The sequence below is a fragment of the Pezoporus flaviventris genome, unplaced genomic scaffold (genome assembly GCF_033815535.1).
Source record: "Pezoporus flaviventris isolate CSIRO_AGI_PZ_B2104156 unplaced genomic scaffold, CSIRO_AGI_Pfla_v1 ptg000002l, whole genome shotgun sequence".
NCBI lineage: Eukaryota > Metazoa > Chordata > Aves > Psittaciformes > Psittacidae > Pezoporus > Pezoporus flaviventris.
The window spans coordinates 49,489,484-49,508,356 of NW_026892550.1; the positions used below are offsets into that span (position 1 = coordinate 49,489,484).

Below are 18,873 nucleotides of genomic sequence, written 5' to 3' on the forward strand. Positions count from 1 at the left end.
GCAAGTAAATGCTTAATCTGCATTTTCAATTCAATCCATTTCTTTGTTGATTTTTTTCTTAGATTAAACTGCAATGGCACTTTTAGCTTCACCTTCATAGGGCAAATTTGTTCACTGTATTTCTATTACCTTTAAACTGCATATTCCCAAGAAACCTCTGTATCACAAATTTTAACATTTTTTTAGCCTTCAGTGTTCCTTATTTTCTACCTTATGTCCTTTACTTTCATTTTAAAAAGAGGAAAATAAACTGATTAAATATTTTATTTACCTCCTGGCTGTCTAAATATATCCAAAGAAAATTCGGACTTGTGAAACTAAGTTGGAGAGAGGCAATGACAGGGTATCGTGAGGTCTTCCACTGAGCTTAACCCAATCTTTCTATGATGGCTATTCTCAGCAAAGCCCATTTAGAACATTTGAAACTTAATACTACACAATTTTTATATCTAATTTTGAGACTAAAGTGGCTGAAAATATCTCAGTTTTACATTCAGGTTATATCCTTGAGGAAAGTGACTACTCCACATCAGAAAAGGGATGTTCGACTGAGCTCTTTGAAGGTGTTCAGATCAGGTGCTGATCATTCAGAAACATTTTTCAAGAATTAGTGAAATAAATGTCAGAAATAAACCATGACTCAAATAGCAACTTCAAAGGTTTCTGAAATAGGTTGGATCAGATGGCAGTGCCACTGCAGTCTGTGGGGTTACACACAATTATCAGACACTCGCGTGTTACATGTGGGTTGTGCTGGCAAGACAGAGAAGATAACCCAGGCTTTTCTATAGGAGCCATATCTGCAAGATTAACCTCATGTCGTTTTTGCTGTCTAGAGCCTGGCACCTAGCTGAGGAGCATCAAATTTTCCCATCAAAAGAGAAGAGGTGGCTGGGATGAAATGTCACTCTCCTTCCTGGTAACTGGTCAGCAAAACTGCGTACCGGAGATACTTATTTGCTGACCAATCTTCTGACCACAGTAAGGATGCGGTTGTATTTGCTGGTTAAAGCTAAGGGAAAACAAATATACACTTCATCTTCAGTCCTCACTGCAAAGTTTTATGGTCCACCAGTAACCAAGAACTGTGTAAGTCTCAGCAGTTTCAGTGAGTGAGACACTGGCTTCTTCTCTACTGGATACAGTCCATTTTGATCTTCTGGAGATGTTGAGATGTATGTGGTAAGGGTAAAAAATTGTCTCATGAATATCCCTCTCTGAGATGAATTTCACTGCTTTTCAGGAAAGGTCAAGACTGATTTCCGTCAGTGCCTTAAAATGTTAATTTTTGTGAAATAATTTAAGAGGGCTCGAAATTTCAAATGGTGCTAAAACCCTAAGCTATGAGGCTTATGCAGATCACTTTCAACAGGACACATGCAAAAACTACCACGTACGCTTCTTCCACCCTGAAACCACTGAAAAACTTCCGCCCCATAGCTCCCTTCGAAAAAGTCTTTGATGCGTAGGTGATGTCAATCATCTGGCAAACTCAAATATACCAGCTGTGCACCTAATTCCAGGCCCTTCTGTATATTAAAATACATGTTACTGCTGAATTAATCCTACATTTCAAAAGGTGCTCCACAACAAAATACAGCAACTCCAGAAGCTGCAGTTCAAGGTTATGGGAGAAAGCCAGGTTTCCAAAAACTTTCGTTTGCTCAACTATCATCAGAGAAAAATAACGGTGCTGTTTTACAAAGGTGGTAGCAATGTCAGCTCCAGGCTCTTTGCCAGGCTTGGTACAGAGGAGCAAGTGGAAACATTTGATTGCTCCCCAGTCTTGCTCAGAGAAAAGGCAAGATGCCAGTTTTTCTTTTTTTTTCTTTTTTTATGGGTACCACTTTAAAGAAGCTTGTGCATCACTAGTAATTCACATATAACACTTTGGGAAGCCCAGGAACAAAGTCCTCCATCTCACTATGCTATTTAAAGCTATGCTGCTGCAATTTGCAGCATGTGGGTGAAATGCTGTGGCCATGCAAAGCCCCACCGACAACCTGCCCACTGTCTGCATGCTAAGGAAGAGCCTCAAATCAAGCAACTTTGAGAGTTTCAGCTGAAATTAAGAGTGTATTCTTCAAGTAACTATTTTTGTTTCCTTTTTTTTTTTAATATCAATCATATAAGCATATTAATACGTACTTTAAAAAATCCCCTGATTTTGCACTAACTATAATGGCCATAAACTGACTACAGCAAAGAACATACAATTTCCTGTGGGAAAAAAAAACAACTCTGCTCAAAGGGAGGGAGAACTCTATTTTCTATATTTAGACTTCAGCATAGCACAGTACAGCATGTTTTCTCTTCTGCTTAGAGACATCAAATGGAGAGTCCTAAACATTGGGTAGCAATTAGTTACTCATGCTCATGTGTTTGGGGGAGTGCAGCCTAAGGTAATGATTGCTGTTGTCTGCACAAGGACTTCCTGGTTTTTTAGTTAAATGACCCTAATGCTTTTATCTAATCATCTTTACTCACGGTTGTAGCAGCAACTGTGGGTGACAAAGTGGGACAGTTGGCTTCCTTTTTAATAAGACATGATATGAAACATACCCTTTTTCTACATTTAACTCTGGCCTCACAAGAGGCTAAGAGTTAATTAGTAGACCTGGTGAGCAAAAAGTCTTTAAAAAAGAAAGGGTAATTGCAATTTTCTTTGCTGATGTCTTTTGTTTGTCTGTTTTACATTCAGCAAAAGCCCTGAGGAAGAGGATTATTCAGAGTCATAATAAATAGCAGTACCGTATAAATAAAACAATCTTTAAAAGGTTCCAGTAAAATGCAGTTGGCTGGTATTCTAAAATATCAAATTTGCTATTTGATTAACAGTAGAGTGTTTTATGTAATCAGTGAAAGATGTTCTTTAACATTAAAAAGCTGAAACAGCACAAAACCTTACCTTAACACTGAGAAAACTCTAGCCATTTTTCCTATTGCTCTTATCTTGTTCCTTATAACCTCCTTTCGAGCAGCAGCTGTTGCTCCTATGGAAAACACATTAAAAACAGTTATAGGGATTTGTAAACAACATATCAGTGATTTGAACTCTAAATACAAGAAACTTATTAAGCCATATTTATATGCAAACCCAAAACCACCATTTTTTTGTTTATCGCTCAAGACTGATTGTTTTTGATCAATCTAGCTATTACTACCTTTAGAAACATGATCCTTTTCCTGCTACACATTAAAGCTGCATGCTTTTTCAATGTAATCTAATTTTCCATTTCAAAAACAGTTTCCGAGATCATACCCTTTTGAAAACAAATTTCTTCAAAAAACTGAAAATGCCAACATGAACAGTGCCAAAACCATAAAAAAAGGAGTTAAAAGTCAACCATGGAGTTAAAACCTAGTTCATAATCTTATAATTTTAAGTGAAAACAATCACATTTCATTTAATTTTCTGGAAAACCTTAACCCTTAAGGGTTAAGATTAAGGGAAAGAGGGTCCAGTTAGTGTTTTTCCAACCCTAGTTAAAAAGTATTTAAATGGTTATAAAACCTAAAGGCAGAGTCACGAAGACCAGCATGAAATGGTAGGTATTGTGTTGGCTGGCTGTGCTTAAGAGTTCCATACAGCAAATTCCTGCTTGTTACCGCTATAGCCAGCTCAAAATTACAATACATTGAAATTTGTGAACTCACACTGTAATCTGCCTTAAATAAGCAAATAAATAAAAAGGCATGCTGGAATAGAGACTACAGTCCAGCTAAGTTTGCATGTACACCTGTTAGCTGGATATCATCAAAACCAAGAATATTATTTGTGCATCCAAGAGAACCACCTGAATGGGAAAACCTAAGTTATCAGGATGAGGAATTTCTTTTAAAAAGGACCTCCCATGTCCCCAAGAAAACGCCATGCTATACTAAGTAAACCATTTAATTACCACAATCATAACTACATATACTATGAAGTTTCCTCTCAAAGGTTTCTGAATAACAGGTAACCTTGGCTTGTATGGGAGGTTCAGGAGTGCCACCTGAAAACCACTACAAATCACAGTACCACTTCCTTCTTCACTGCTCCAGAATCCAAGGACAAAAATAAAAATGTCTATTTTCAGTTCATAGCAAATTGATCCATAGTCCATCATGGAAGCTAAATGAGCAGAAAGGGACAAAAATGAGGGAGGTGGTTATGGCAGCAGAGGGGACAGCCCCAGGGAGCCAAGGCAGTGGCAGCGAGAGCCGCTTGCGGGTACTGGGCAGGAGAACAAGACACTGGTAAACATTGGTGATGGGTGCAAGAGCTGAAAAGCTGCAGAAGACACAGCCATGGGGCCTTGCTGTGCAGACCTTTCTTTGTTGTATTATGAGCACAAAGCAACTTCAGCCTGAAGGGCTCATAATGAAATACAGGCTCCACTGAATTCAATGGCAAAAGTCCCATCTGCTTCGGCAGCACCAGTGGTTCACTCCTCTGTGCAGTCCCAGCTGCTCTGGGCAGTGCTGGTGAGGTTCAATGCTGCCATGCAGAAGACTTGCTGGGCTGCTTCTGGGAGCTGACTGTGCAATAATTCTCACAGGTTTAGCTTTCTTCTCCCATCTCTGCTGATGGCAGTCCACGGCTCTCCTATCCACACTGTCATCTTTCCTATGGCAGACTTCCCAATTGCAATTAAGCTTGAGACTACCGCTGGAAATGCAAGCATTGCTTCATGACAAATACTAGATGACTAGGTGGCCTGGCTGATACCTTGGCACTTTAGAGGAGATGAAAAGAAGGTACTTTTTTTTTTTCTGTGCTTAAATTTAAAAAAGCTAATAGCCATCCTTTGCAAAAAAACTTTCCAAATTTAAAATAAACTCAATTGACAAATCCTAGAGCTGTTCAAAAGAAAGCTAGGAAACTTATTTGCAGGAACAAATATCATGAATAACAATATAAAAGTTCAGGATTAATTTCACTGTAACTCTTCACATTATGGTCAAGATCAAGTTTAAACCCAAACAGTGCAAGGTATTAATACATTATTTCCAGGCATTTCTAATTGTCCTCCTAGACTGTCTTGAAATTACAAGCTTGTATCTTGAAATTCAAACTGAAAGAAACTATGCTTAGAATGATGGCTTTCAAATCTCCCACACATAAAGATAAAAATATAACAAAAAGATATAAAAACTATAAAGCTAAAAAAAAATAAAGACATTAAGTCTTAGGCATAAATGTCTAATTCTAGACAATAAAGAGTGGGAGAAACAGCTGTAATTCAGCTGCAACTGAATTAAATATATTCATAACAGCTTAATGAAAAATTTAAATTAAACAGCAATGATTCAGCTCAGTTCTTCAAGAAACAGAGGGGGTACATTCCTGCCTCGGTTACGACAATCTCGCTGAACTCCACTCTCAACATATACACAACATGCTTTTCAGCCTTTTATACCTTGAAAACACTTAAACACGTCTTTTCCCCCCAAGTGTCACTATGTCTAGTTGCTTATTAAAAAACCCACACTGTTCTAGATCTTGTAAGTATATTCAACCTTTTTTCAATCACTGCTTAACTTCCAGAAGATTTGAGAACTGAAAACAGCAAATACAATTTATGACTGAAGTGAAACACGATGCCTTACACTTAAATGTAAAATAAGAATGGAAAAAAAATACTTAATCATACACCACAACAGGCCTAAAGGGAGTATTTTGTTTCTCATCAATACACAAAAAAGGTTACTAAAAAAATACACTTAAAAAAATCTTGGTCTCCATTGAATTTCCTAATTCGTAACAGGGCTATGAAAATGACTTAAAATGTTCTATGTTTACTAGATTAGTAAATTAATGATTTTATGTCTGCTGTTTTTTTAAAACATTATTTTCTAAATTTTGCACCTGCTATTTACAAAGATTTTATTACCCTGTTAGTATTGACTGAATACCACTAATCCATACAGTATCTGGCTTCCCTAACTATTTATACATAAGTCTTAGACTCACATTTCAAGTCTGAATACTCTGAAATTCACTATTAATACAAATCCTTATGAATTACTTCAGCTACTCTTAAGCACACACTTAGGGGAAACTAAATGGGTCATAACCTGAGAACTGGCTATGGGCAAACAGGTTAATTTTAGCCTTTGCAAACATTGCTCAGATATCCTCCTACTCTTCTTTCATAGGATAATAGGATTGTTTAGTTTGAAAAGATCTTTCAATACCTAAACAAACCCTATTCGAATGAAGGAACTTAAAAAACAGTATGACTACAATGAACACAGCCAAGTTTAAGACTGGAGTACAAAAATTATTTGGGAGGTAGAATAAAAGCTTTGAATCTTCAGTAATATAACAAGTTCTACTGGATTTCAGATTTGTAGCATCCAAACATAGATCTTGCAAGCTGGATATGTAGGATTTATGTGAAATATAATTTAGACGTTCAGATTAAGAAGCAGAACAATAGGAAAAAAAAAGATACTGTAAAGTCAGAAAATATTCTGAGATGTAGGATTGAACAGACAGAAAATAACACTGCGGAATAAAGCCAAATCAAAATCTCTCACTGGTATCCTAATACATTATGTATTATCTAATTAAGCATAAGGAAAATTAATGAAACTTAAGCCTTCCAACTTATTGAATACCTTTCTTCTGTGCACAAATGGGATCTTCTTATGAATTCCAAAGGGGAAGGGAGGGGAGGGGGGAGAGAAAAAGATCAGTGATGTTTGTAGAATGAAAATAAAAAGATAATACAGAACATTTGACAACATCAATGGAAACGTAATGTTTAAGTAAAGTCTGAAAAACAGAAAAGAAACAAATTAGGCAGGGAATATCCAAAAGCAAAGAAACAGATTAAGAATGATGGGGGTGGGGAAGAAAGAAAACTTTTCATCTTAAAGTCTTGTTAGTAGTTTTTGCAGGAAACCAGCATGCAGGCAGATCACCAGCAAAGCTTAGCCTCAGTGTTACCACCCCTTGAACGCACACTTCCTCCTACATTACTGCAGCTGCTTTGATAAGGCTTAATCACTTCTCAAAAACAGCCCCCCAGGTCACGTGGGGTGGGCCTGCCTGATGACACCTCTTTTCTTAGAGGAAACAAGCCAATTGTTCCAGCTTATTTACGTCCAATATCTGAAAGAATAGCTTGGTATGATAAACATGTCTGCTATTTCTTCCAAACTCTGTGCTATTTACTGCATACATATTTAAATGGGCCAGCAGCATACAATTAACAAATTCAAAGAGCACCATGGTATTGCATTTTAAAATGAAACGTGTTTGAAAGCAACACAAATGTAGCGCTCAGTGTCCAGGCGTAACTACACCAGGACATGTGTTTTGGGGGTCTTGGTTATTTAGTGCATGCTGCTAGGCTAGTGCAAGAAGCCGAGCATACCAACATGCCATAGTATGGCTCATACGAAAAACGTTTTGGCACAGAAACAAACATACCTGGCCAAATAAATGAATGTATAAATAAAGATATTAAAATGCCCCTCTGCAACCAACTCACAGAGATGAGGTATACTTTGCAGCCCAACTTTTCTGGTTTAGAGGAAGAATAAACACAAACCAGTAGGAAAAACGTTCAAATTCTCTACTAGTAATAATTAACTCACTGAAAAGCTAAAACTCTCTCACCAGGTAGTATCATGAACACTCTTATCAAGGCATTAGTAAACAACTGAGACCTAAGGAGGACAAGGCATTTGCTTTTGCTCAATCAGTTTCTGTGTTTGTTAGTGCTCGGCTTGCCCTGGTAGTTTATTGCACTGAAGATCTGTGGCAAATTTTGCCTGCCACTGTTAACAGCAGAACCGGGTTTTGATTGGCAAAAGAAGTTTAACTTGGTAATTCTCTTTAGGCTCGGACTACAGCACTGTACTGGGGAAGCTGTATTCCAGCTGCAGAATAATCGCTGCACTGTGACAGCATCTTTTCCATGAGAAGGCTGTGAGCTACATCTTTGAAGGCAATACAAAAATTAATGCAGGTAATTTAGGAATGTCTTTATGCCAAATCATGATAGTGATGCATACAAAGCAAGCAGTGAATTTGTGTCAAGTTGCTTATTACATTACTGCACCCTTTTAATTAGGTTTGTTTTTTCAATCACGTGCATGAGGCCAGAAAGGTTGCTAATTAAAATAAAACAGGACTTCAACTATATGCTGGCTAGGTAGAGGTATTTGCAGCTCCTGTTGCTAAGTGATACACTTGATGCACAAACCATTACAGCACATGAGCTAATGTTCACACAAGACATTTTTTTCTGGATCAGATTACATTGCAGTCACCACAGCAAACAGGAAAGAGAAAGTACAACAAGAGGAAACTATCAGAGATAAGAAAACTTGACCTATCATATTTTCTTGCTTTTAAAATCAGTGAATCCAAAAGGCCAATACAGGCCAGCAGGGATGTAAGGGACAAAGGGCACTACGACTGCTATTTAGGCTTTCTCCCACTAAGCATACACAGTAACTGCCTACCACAAATCCATTAGAACCCCATGATGTGTTTTCTTAAGCAAAATAACAGATTAAAAAAAAAAAATTAAAAAATAAAAGGGGGAATACATGCTGTTGAGCATCCTGCTCATGGCTGGATGCAACATGCATGACTCAGAACCAAAAATAACAATGATAATTTAAAAAAAAGGGCTCAGAAGAACACCATGCAGTGAGGTCAGACAATACTGATGGGGCTTTGTTTTGAAGGGGAAAGTGAGAGGGGAAGACAGAGGGCAAGAAAGTGTAAGAGAAGATAGCAAATGAATGATCAGTGCAAACCATAGTGATGGATCATTCTCATTACATGTGGGAACCCAGGTCAGGGCATGTTCAAACTGCAAGGAGAGAAAGGAAATCAGCAGCGAGCCCTGGAAACTACTGATGATATAAAAAACAAGCGATGATTTTAAAGGATCATTCCATCAAACAAAACGCACCCACTGCTGCAGATATCAGGCATTTCCTTCTATGGGAAATACTGCAAAAGAAAAATGTCAGGGGGCAAATAGGACTGTACTGCTGCAGTCCTCCAAGGAAGCTGAACAGAAATTACTGAACAACAGTGGAAATGCTGAACCACTGCAAGACTGTCAATATATAGCCTTTACAGAAGTAGTTCTAAGCTGATAATCATTTCAGTCTGTTTCATCAAGAACATGAATAAAATACATCTTGCAGTTTCTCCCTCAAAAGGCAAGGCCCCAAAGGAAAAAAATAGTAAGAAAAGATATGGAATTCAAATCTCTCTAAGAGAAAGAGGATTTTTCCTTTGTTGTACAGATAGTAAACCATAACCCATCAGGAAAACATTAAAGATATCAGCTTCTATTTAAATTTGAATCAACCCTCACATTTACTTTTATGCCCGAATCTAGCCTCTTCCATGTGCACAATACCCATGAGCCCACCGCGCCCACTGGGCTGGAGGTACAAGCGTGTGCCCATAGCAAGCTGCAGCACCAGCACCACAGATCCCATTTTACAGCTCTAAGGGGATTAGCCGGGAAAGCAGACATGAACATATGCCAGCTCTGACTTTAGCTAGACATGCTACAGAAGACAACATTTCTAATATCTTCCCTAACATAATGTTTTACACAGAGAAATCATTCATACAGAAAAAAAAAAAAAACTGAAAGCAGATTTAAGACAACAATATTAGCATTACAGTACCAGAACCGTTTAATTATTCCTCATCTGGAAACTTTAATGCTGTTAGATATCATTATGCAGCACACACACATGCAAGCCCAGAGGATTTCAGCCTGTCTGCCTGCAATGCTGCAAACTCCACTCTGGAGGAGTGCCGTGGTAAAACTCCAGGGGAGGCAGGATGTGGAGTCATCATCCTTGCATTAAAACCACCATAGATGCAGAGGCCTCCTGCAGCTGAAGAGGGCTGCTGCCCCCAATGACCCCTAACGCCTCATTGTTTCTGACTTCATTTGAAAACGTGCTCCTGAGTTGCAGCTTAGGCATGGGGACGCTGACACACTAGAGTTTTTAGAAAAGGACTACAGGTATCAGCCTACACTCATGCTACGGAAGTTTACAGTACAGCTTTAAAAGAAAGTATTAGGCCAATGCTGAATTAATTTAAAATCCTTCCCATAAAGCCTTTGGCTTGGCACTGCATTCAGTGGGATTTCAGCCCGCACTTAAGTGCTTTCTTGAGCCAAGGATTTTAAGCACATGGTTTTGTTGCTACTGTGTTTAATTTGACACAGTTTTACTCATTGTATGCCTCCGTACTGTTTCACACGCTGCTTTAATTACACAGTAGCTACTTATTTAAATTTCATGAGAAAAAAACTGGGCACAATATTCAAACAGGTGTTTTCTTCTCTCCACTGATTACTGGTTTCAATACATTCAGTCTTTGTCCCAAGTCCTGCAAGATAATTGTTCACGTCCACACTCTGTGGCAGATGCAGTACAGGAATTTCCATCTGGCCTTTCACAGCAAAATCAAAGCGCTACCATCCATACCCTTCTTGTCCATTGCAAAGGAAACATTTGTCAAAACATGTGATCCACCTTCCTCTCCCAAAGATTAAAAATAAAAGACTTGGAGAGAGAAGTTTAATTTTAAATTTTTAATTGTTAAATATTTCTTACTTGAAAGCTCTTCATTCTCCTTGTTCATTCATTCTACCTGCAAATATCTTGAGAATAGCTGGCAGTGCTAGATTTTCTGGGGTTCCTTTTATTTTTAAATATTTCTTTTATTTTCCTAGTTTTTGTTTGGGTTTTTTGTTTGTTTTAACACTAGAAGTAGCCATAGTAAGTATATCAGGGATGCATGGAATTTTTGAGAAGGGACATTCTGGAGATCTGCAATTTACTCTTGCACAGTGTAACAGAAACCAGCATCTAGTAAAATAAATTGACTTCTAAGAATGCACAAATTACAAGATATAAAGTATAATTTATAAGTCCAACCAACAGGTACAAGGCAACTTATCATCATATAAAAGCCAACACAAATGGCAACAGAAAGTGACTATTCTTTCCTTAGCAGAAATCAGGTCAGAATATTATGCAGAATATTTGCATGTTGGTTTTGTTGTTTGTTTTTTTTTTTTATTATTATTATTCTATTGCTTCCTAAAGCCTTTCAGATACACAAGTATTTTAGAAGAGGTGAGTAATGAAACATCACAAGTAGAAGTCTTCCAAAGTTGTGGTACTGATGTTTTAGAAGGAGCTCTGCAGGAAGCTTATTTCATCCTAGGAAGATCATTTCATTGGTATAATTAAACTTTCTATGAGAATCCCTTGGATCTTATGCATGCAATCAACATCTTACCCCTTTGGGAGAACACAATCCAGATTTCACAGTGAGAAAACCAGGCTTTTTAACCCAAAGAGTGAGACCAAGGAAAGCGTTAGAGCAGTTCGGAAGATCCATTAATTCTTTCCAAAGCATGCAGTGAGCAAATCCACTGGAGTCTAGCATAACAGTTGCTTTCAGCAGCACATAACTTAAATGGGACTCAGAATATTATCCCAGGGTTAGTAAATAACCTTTTCAAGTAATTTCAAGGCAAACAACCTCAATCAAGGGCAGGAGGCTCTTACCATCAAAACCATCTTCCTCTGTCCCGAGTTCATCATCTGAGCAGATATTCAACACATTTACCAGCATCTCTGTCACTAAAATAGAACAAAAATGCAAAATGTTGATATTAAGCTTCCCTGGTGTGTCAGAGAGAAAACTCTAGCTGTAGTAGTGTCAATGAAGATTCAGGACAAAAACAGCACCCACTTTTTAAACAACATGGCCTTGTTTTATTCATGTAGTAATGTAAGATTGAAGTGTCTTCTGTAATTAAAAAAGTACAGTTTTCCATAACAATTGTTCCAAAGACACCACAACAAATAGACCTTATAAAAAGGTGTGTTTAAAAACCTCTCTTTCTGCAGTGGTCGATAAACTGGGTAACTTTTGTTTTCTCCTCCTCAATACAATTTCACCAAAGAGGCAGTGTCCCTTGAAATCAGGGCAAACAGACTAGATGATTGTTTAAAGTTCCTTCCAGCTGGAACTATTCTGTATTCAATATAAACATTATTGGTGAATACAGAATATATTCAGCTTGTTTACTTTGCACTTTGCACATGGAAGAGTCAGCCTCAGGCTAACCCCTAATCTGGCCCCAGCTCCTCCTGGAAAGGCAGCAGGGAGATACTAACCAGAAAGCACACAGAGTAAGAACAGCCAAAAATCCGAGAAAACCCACCACCCACAAAAAATCACAACCAAGGAAATGTAAGAGATCAAAAAAGCCGAAGTTATGAGGTAAAATGTGAAATCATTAGCAGATTGAAATGAACTCCACTACATCTACATGTAGAAAGCATCATTAAAATGGTTACCAGGCATGTCTAGTCTTGCACTAGCTACACAAGTTGAAACTTTAAATTTTTTAATCAAGTAGTTATTAAGATCCTCTTCTGTGACAACTATGATGGCTTGGAATATTAGAAGGGTGGGGACAAAGCTATATTTTCCCTACATTAGTGCAGGATTTAATATTTCCTTTGACAGGATTAGTGGAAAGACTTTCCACATTAACAACCACCAGTGAAACCAACAGCTTCCTACCTTGGTTGGCCTTTGAAGGAAAAAAAATCTATAAAAAAAAAAAAGGAAACAAAAAGCTGTGTAGAACATCTCTTATACCCATGAGTTTTGTTTTGTGGAGAAAAGGAAAATGCTGATTTCACTTCCAGGGGGCTCTAAAATTTCCAAGCAATTGGTAAGAGCGACCATTGGGAAGACATGAAGGATCAAACACAAACACACACAGACAAAAAGAAAACAACACAACAAAAAAGAAGGAGGAGTGTCCATGGTCTCAGAACCTCAACAAATCTGGCTGTGCATCCTGCAACCTCACCCGAAGAGGCCACTAATATAAACATCTGAAAAACTGGCCTTACAAAAGGATCTTACAGGACTTCAGCATGTATGGAGAACAGGCCCATTCTAAAAATGGCCTGGCTGAGTTCACAGCTGAAGAAAATGCAAGCGTTTTATCTGCTTCACAAGAATCCGCAGCACACGTCATTGTGGATTATGTAATGTCTCCATTAGTGGAAACAGCTGTCTATTCTTTGTTAATCCCTATTTCATTGTCTATCAGCTTTGTTCAGAGAGACCTCAGGCTTCTCGCGGCTTTCCTCATACATAAGAGTAGCTGAAAACCAAGCCGGTCAATGACTGCAGGTAAGAGCCACAGCTGGCTGTAGTTTCCAGTTGCCTATTAAGAGAGAACTGCTATTCCAAGCAGCTTTTAAGAGTTTATTACAGTTTTCCAGCAATAATAGCTGTTGCAGCAATATATTGTAATGGATGGATCAAAGCAAGCTTCATCTCAGGCCCTGAATAAAATGACTTGGGATTTAAACAGTTTGCATTATGTACCCATTTAATATGTTAGACCAAAGTGTTTTCATGCCTTTTGTATGCTTGACATTCACAGCATCAAGTTGTCTTCAGGCAACATCAAGAGCATCTTGTTTCAATAAAACACCACTTATGTTCTTCAGAGTCTTCTTGCCAGCAATGAGCCACCATATGCCCTGAGTAGAGAAGGGGCTGAGGAACAGGCTTTCATTCCTCCTGCCATCACTCCAGAGCAGTTAACCAGACTGGGTCTGGCATACAAGGGCCTACAAGGATGCTGGGGAGTGACTCTTCATTAGGGACTGTAGTGATAGGACAAGGGGTAACGGATTAAAACTTAAACAGGGAAGTTTAGATTGGATATAAGGAAGAAGTTCTTTCCTGTTAGGGTGGTGAGGCACTGGAATGGGTTGCCCAGGGCAGCTGTGAATGCTCCATCCTTGGCAGTGTTCAAGGCCAGGCTGGATGGAGTCTTGGGTGACATGGTTTGGTGTGAGGTGTCCCTGCCAATAGCAGGGGTGCTGGAACTAGACGATCTTAAGGTCCTTTCCAACCGTAACTATTCTATGATTCTATCACCAGCTCTGTGTTTGCTGATGAAAAAGGAATCCATCATCACCTTCTCAGAAATGAATGCTGGGTAAGGATGTAACCCTGAAGTAGTGAAGTCTGTTGTGTTGCAGCTTGAGCAGGAAGCAATATCCAATAGAATGTCTAACAGCTTATAAAGGAAGAACTGAAAAGAATTTTATTCAGCGAATGCACCTCTTGTCTGCAATAAAATCTGCTTTTACAGCAGAGACATAATGGCATCGTTACCTGGAAAGAGTGGAAATTATAAAAACATCTGAGAAGTGTGATTAACCATTAGTAATTGCTTGTCCCTCTGAGGCCTGTTTCTTCAAATTTGTCCTTGAAAGCAAGTTATCTGTCTTCAAATTATTCTTGCCATTTCAAATAAAAGAGGCCACATGCACAGTGATTTAGAAACCATTCTGAAGTTTCTAAAGAGCCAATTTACGTACCTTTCTCACCCACAAATGGCAAGGACCAGGTAAACACATCCATGAAGTTTGGAAGCCAGTATGGATGAGGGGAGCAGTTGAACTGTCTGATATTCATAACATTGTTCTCATATTTCAATACTGCAGCTAGGTGGGAGAAAAGAGAAACAAGAGAGACATTAGCCACACGTGTGTGCCCAGCTGCCAGGCCAGTAACACTCACAGTGTGCGCAGCCGGCAGAGCTGTTCACCACCTTTGAACCACTTCACCCAGTGGCAGCACTTGGCTGCTGGTTATAATAGGATACAGCCTACAGCCTTTAAGAAGTTGCAAGCCATTTTCAATCTGAAAGTGGTGTCGTCAGCTTTCCTTGGCCCTAAGATGGGCTGGTAAGTGAATTAATAACTCTGAGTAGTGACGAATATAGGCTCTAGCATCTGCTACCAGCAGAGAATGAGGCAGAGCACCCACAACCACCCATTTCACAGTTATCTGAGCTCCTCACAACCATACTCTGGACATAACACAGAAGAGCATTCATCACTAAAGAGCTTGAATGCTGCTTTTCCAATGAACATTTTCAACATATTTTATCCATATTATTATACTTGATATATCCATAGTATTATACTTGATACATAGTATTATACTAGATGATACTTTGTTCTCCCAGTATTCAAATTCTGGGTACACGACACTGTGCTCCCTACAGCTCAAATGAATACTATTTGTCTTGCACCATTTGAAATTTGTACCATTCTTGTCAACACACACACACACACACACACACAAAAGACAGATTACATTTTTAAAGCACTACGCCAAGTTCAGTGTTAACTTGTGATAATGGACTTAAGATTCGTATCTGAAACAGGATCTGATTAACCTATTTTTGCAATATTAACAGAACAAAGTAAATCAAAGTATTACAAAGCATTTCAGTAAGAAACAGAAGAGACCATTGTACCCAGGCCCAGTGCAGTCAAAAGTCGGATGGAAGAAGGAAAGGCTGAATGTGGCTTGGGTATAACTGTGAATGCAGTCAGAAGAGAAAGGGACAATACTGCTTTGGTTAGGAAGGAGCAAAGTAATGTTGAAAATGTGGCAGGTGAAATAAAATGAACTCTACAAATGCCTAGACGATTGCCCTTACCCAACCTCATTTTCCAAAGTATAAAGTTTGCCCTAACACTATATTCAGCACCAAATCTAGACTTCCATGGACTTTTGAAAATTCTCATAGCAGTAAGTGGTTACTAGGGTGCTGCAGATTACCCAAACCTCAGGCCATTCTTTGAGAATACCTGGAGAACAGACAATGGACACGGGTTCAGCAGCTGTTTGTGTCACAGATCTATTAGCTGCCTTTAAAAGAATGTATTGAGGGAGAGCTTTCAATAATATGGTCTTTCAATAAAAATCATCCAATGCTGGATGTTCATTGTTCACTTTACGGCCTAAATGCCTCAGCTTGGGAAACGGTAAAAACAAATCTCATCCCTTCCTTCTTTTTTTAGTATTTTCTTTTTTTTTCTCTTTCTGTCTTCTTGCAAAGACACACACAATGTAATACCTTCATACTGCAGTTACTCAACCTGGTAACAGTACCTCTAATCTAATTGGGGCATATTTTGATTTACAGAATCTATTTCTTGAAATGCAATGATTTCTAAGTTTCACAGGCAAAGAATACATGTGCTTCTGGACGTGAACAGAGTTATATATGAAACAGAAGAGCTTATATTTCTTTGCTTTTAGAGAAAAAAATAGTTTTGAGATGACCAACAAAAACCAGCAAGACTTATAACACAGTTCCAGTAGCTGGTTATAACTTAACAGCCAGCAATGAAGTTGCATGACTACACGGCATAGCACTGTAGGAAATGCAGCGTATCGCAACACTGGCTGAAGGGTGAAGAACAATTTCCCTGATTATTCATCTCCTCCCATTGACTAACGTGTGTGTCAGTCAGATAAAAAACTGTTTTGATGCATTAAACTGTTTCTTCCCACAAAAATTTAGCAGGCTGCTAAATGTCTTCCTTTTTGTGACCAATGACAGAGTCCAGAGTGACCTGGGAGTTTCTGAAGCCTGCTCACTGATAGACACAGAAAATGGCTCACTAACATTTACGTGGACTCTTGCCAGCCAGACACCCTCCATTTAAATAAACTGCATTTGACTTTTGCCCATCCTAGTATGACAGTTGGCAGACATTCTTCTGCTCAGTAAAATATAAATGACCTAATACTGCTATTAGCAAAAATGAGAAAACTAGTGTTGATCTTAATATCTCCATCACTTTCTGGCTGAAATTATACATGGCAGATTGAAATTCATTCTCCTTCCACTACAGGGACCCAATTGCATAATAAAAATAGTTTGTGGCTATAGAGCAAAAATGAGTCAAAACCACACAAAAAGGACTACTTAATGGTTGTGAATATTCATTTAGAAGGACTAAACCTTCAAATTCGTCATCATAGTGAGCTTGAGGTAGTTCCCCTTCCCACTGTTTCTTCAATTTATCCATTAAGTGTATTACTAAATTCTGTGAAAGCTGAATAAATCATTTTTACACTGAATGTTTAAAGCTGGCCTTAAAAAAGCCTGAATCATAAGCAGAACAGTAGAAAAACGTCAAATTAAAGATAAATGGCTTTAGGTGGGTTTGGAGTTTGTTTGTTTTAAGTAAGAACTTATTTGGAGATTACTGTGAAAACCAAAATCTTCATACCATCTTATTAATTTATATATCTGATTATCTTACAAAACCAAGTTCTCATAACAGCATTTTAAAAACTATTGTCCTCTGTAAATGGCCTGTACAGCTCCCCCACAAATGACTTCAAAAGCTACTTGAAATAAAATAACACTATACAGTAGAGCAGGGTAATAACAGAGATGGAAGTCTTTTAAAACAACCCCAGTCTTGAAATAATAAAATAAAATATGGTAGTTATAAGTATCACAAATACTTTTTTGAGTTTTTCATTTAAAAATCTTTTATTTACAATCAGAATGTATGCAGTATTTTTATTAGGTGAATGATATTTTATTAGCTGAATGAAGATGATATTTACATTAAACAAACTGGCTCTTGTTACGATTGTGCAGTTCTCACTACTGCTTAGTAGTTAGAAGAAGAAAACTTCACCTAGAAGATATTCTTTGATAACAGCAGGAGCCTCCCTGAGCTTTTCCAGCCCCTTGCTTTCTTTGGGTCATAGCTCTTTTTTTTTCTCTGTTGGCTCAGAGAAGGTTTGGAGGTTTCACCTCTGCTTCATTTCTTAATGCACATTAACTTGACGTCTAAGTAGCTATAGGATACCCCAGCCACCCTGAAAGAACAGGAACCTTTTGAAGGTTATATGACTACAGGCCACACAGTCACTAATGGAAGAGACAAAAGAAAGCGGGACAGGTTTCTTTGGTTATGAAACCGATAAATGAGGAAGCCAATGACTCTCTCCAACATTTGCTTATTATTCTAGGCTGCAACTTCTATATTTTTCTGTCCAAATGTATACTCAGATACTAGCAGACCATGCCACCAGCCAAGTTTTATCATGTATAATCACCAACCAGAACAAGGATCTTATTTTATTATTCTTAACAGCCACACACATTTTAACCTTATTTCAGTTCCTGCTGTTGTAAATGAGTTTTAGAGGATAGTGTTTTGTAAAGTGAAGATGTGCAGATATCCCAAATGACATTATATTTCTTTCCAATGCTAGTAAACTGAGATACTGAACACTGAAATCACATCAGAGTGCAATAAAAGACTAATGCAGCAAGCAAAGACTGTGTAGCTTTAAGCATTTAACATAGGTACCGAAGGCTGGAAATATGAGTGGTGAAAAATGTGCAGGTAGTGAACCTCCTTCCTACAGCTAGAAATGAAGACGGCTCTTCTAACCTTCAAATATAAACACAAACGTGCCATCTGAGACCCGTGGGGTACCTCCTTGGTCTCCCTCAGTTAAAGATGAGCTGGGATGGCCCCCATCTCCTGCGCCATAGCTATCAGATCCGAATGGATGTCTCGGAACTCGCTGGCATCTCAAATGGTGCTTTAAAAGCCTATATGCTGGGAGGTGGATTAAGCCCTTAAGCAATGTGAACATCATTAAGCGATATTCTGAACCAATAGTTCAGAAACACATATCCTGCTTTGAGATCTGCCAATCATTTTCCAATATAAATTAATTGATAACTTCCCCTCCCCCCGATGGAAAAGCACATGGTAGAAATACTACCCTAGAATGAATTACATCTTTTTAGATAAACAACCTCAAAATAATATTAGGAAACAAAATTTTCTTGCATTTTTTTCCCAGAAAACTCATCCTGCATTTTGAACATGAACACAGCAAAAGGTCTCTCAAATTCTTCATGCCTAAGAAAGAATTTCGATTTCTGATTTAATGCCAAATTAACTTCAGCATTAACTGTGCAACTGGGAACA

At 38.2% G+C, this 18,873-nt stretch overlaps 1 protein-coding gene across 2 annotated transcripts in view; it reads right to left on the minus strand.

Moving 5' to 3' along the window:
• PPP3CA (protein phosphatase 3 catalytic subunit alpha) overlaps positions 1-18,873 on the minus strand; it is a 194,846-nt gene that overhangs the window by 9,050 nt on the left and 166,923 nt on the right. For both annotated transcript variants that reach the window (XM_061477882.1, XM_061477873.1), the window contains exons 9-11: positions 14,422-14,547; positions 11,566-11,640; positions 2,909-2,993 (exon numbers count right to left, since the gene is read on the minus strand). In XM_061477882.1, the coding sequence (XP_061333866.1) occupies positions 2,909-2,993; positions 11,566-11,640; positions 14,422-14,547 (286 nt within the window). The remainder of the gene's footprint in view (positions 1-2,908; positions 2,994-11,565; positions 11,641-14,421; positions 14,548-18,873) is intronic.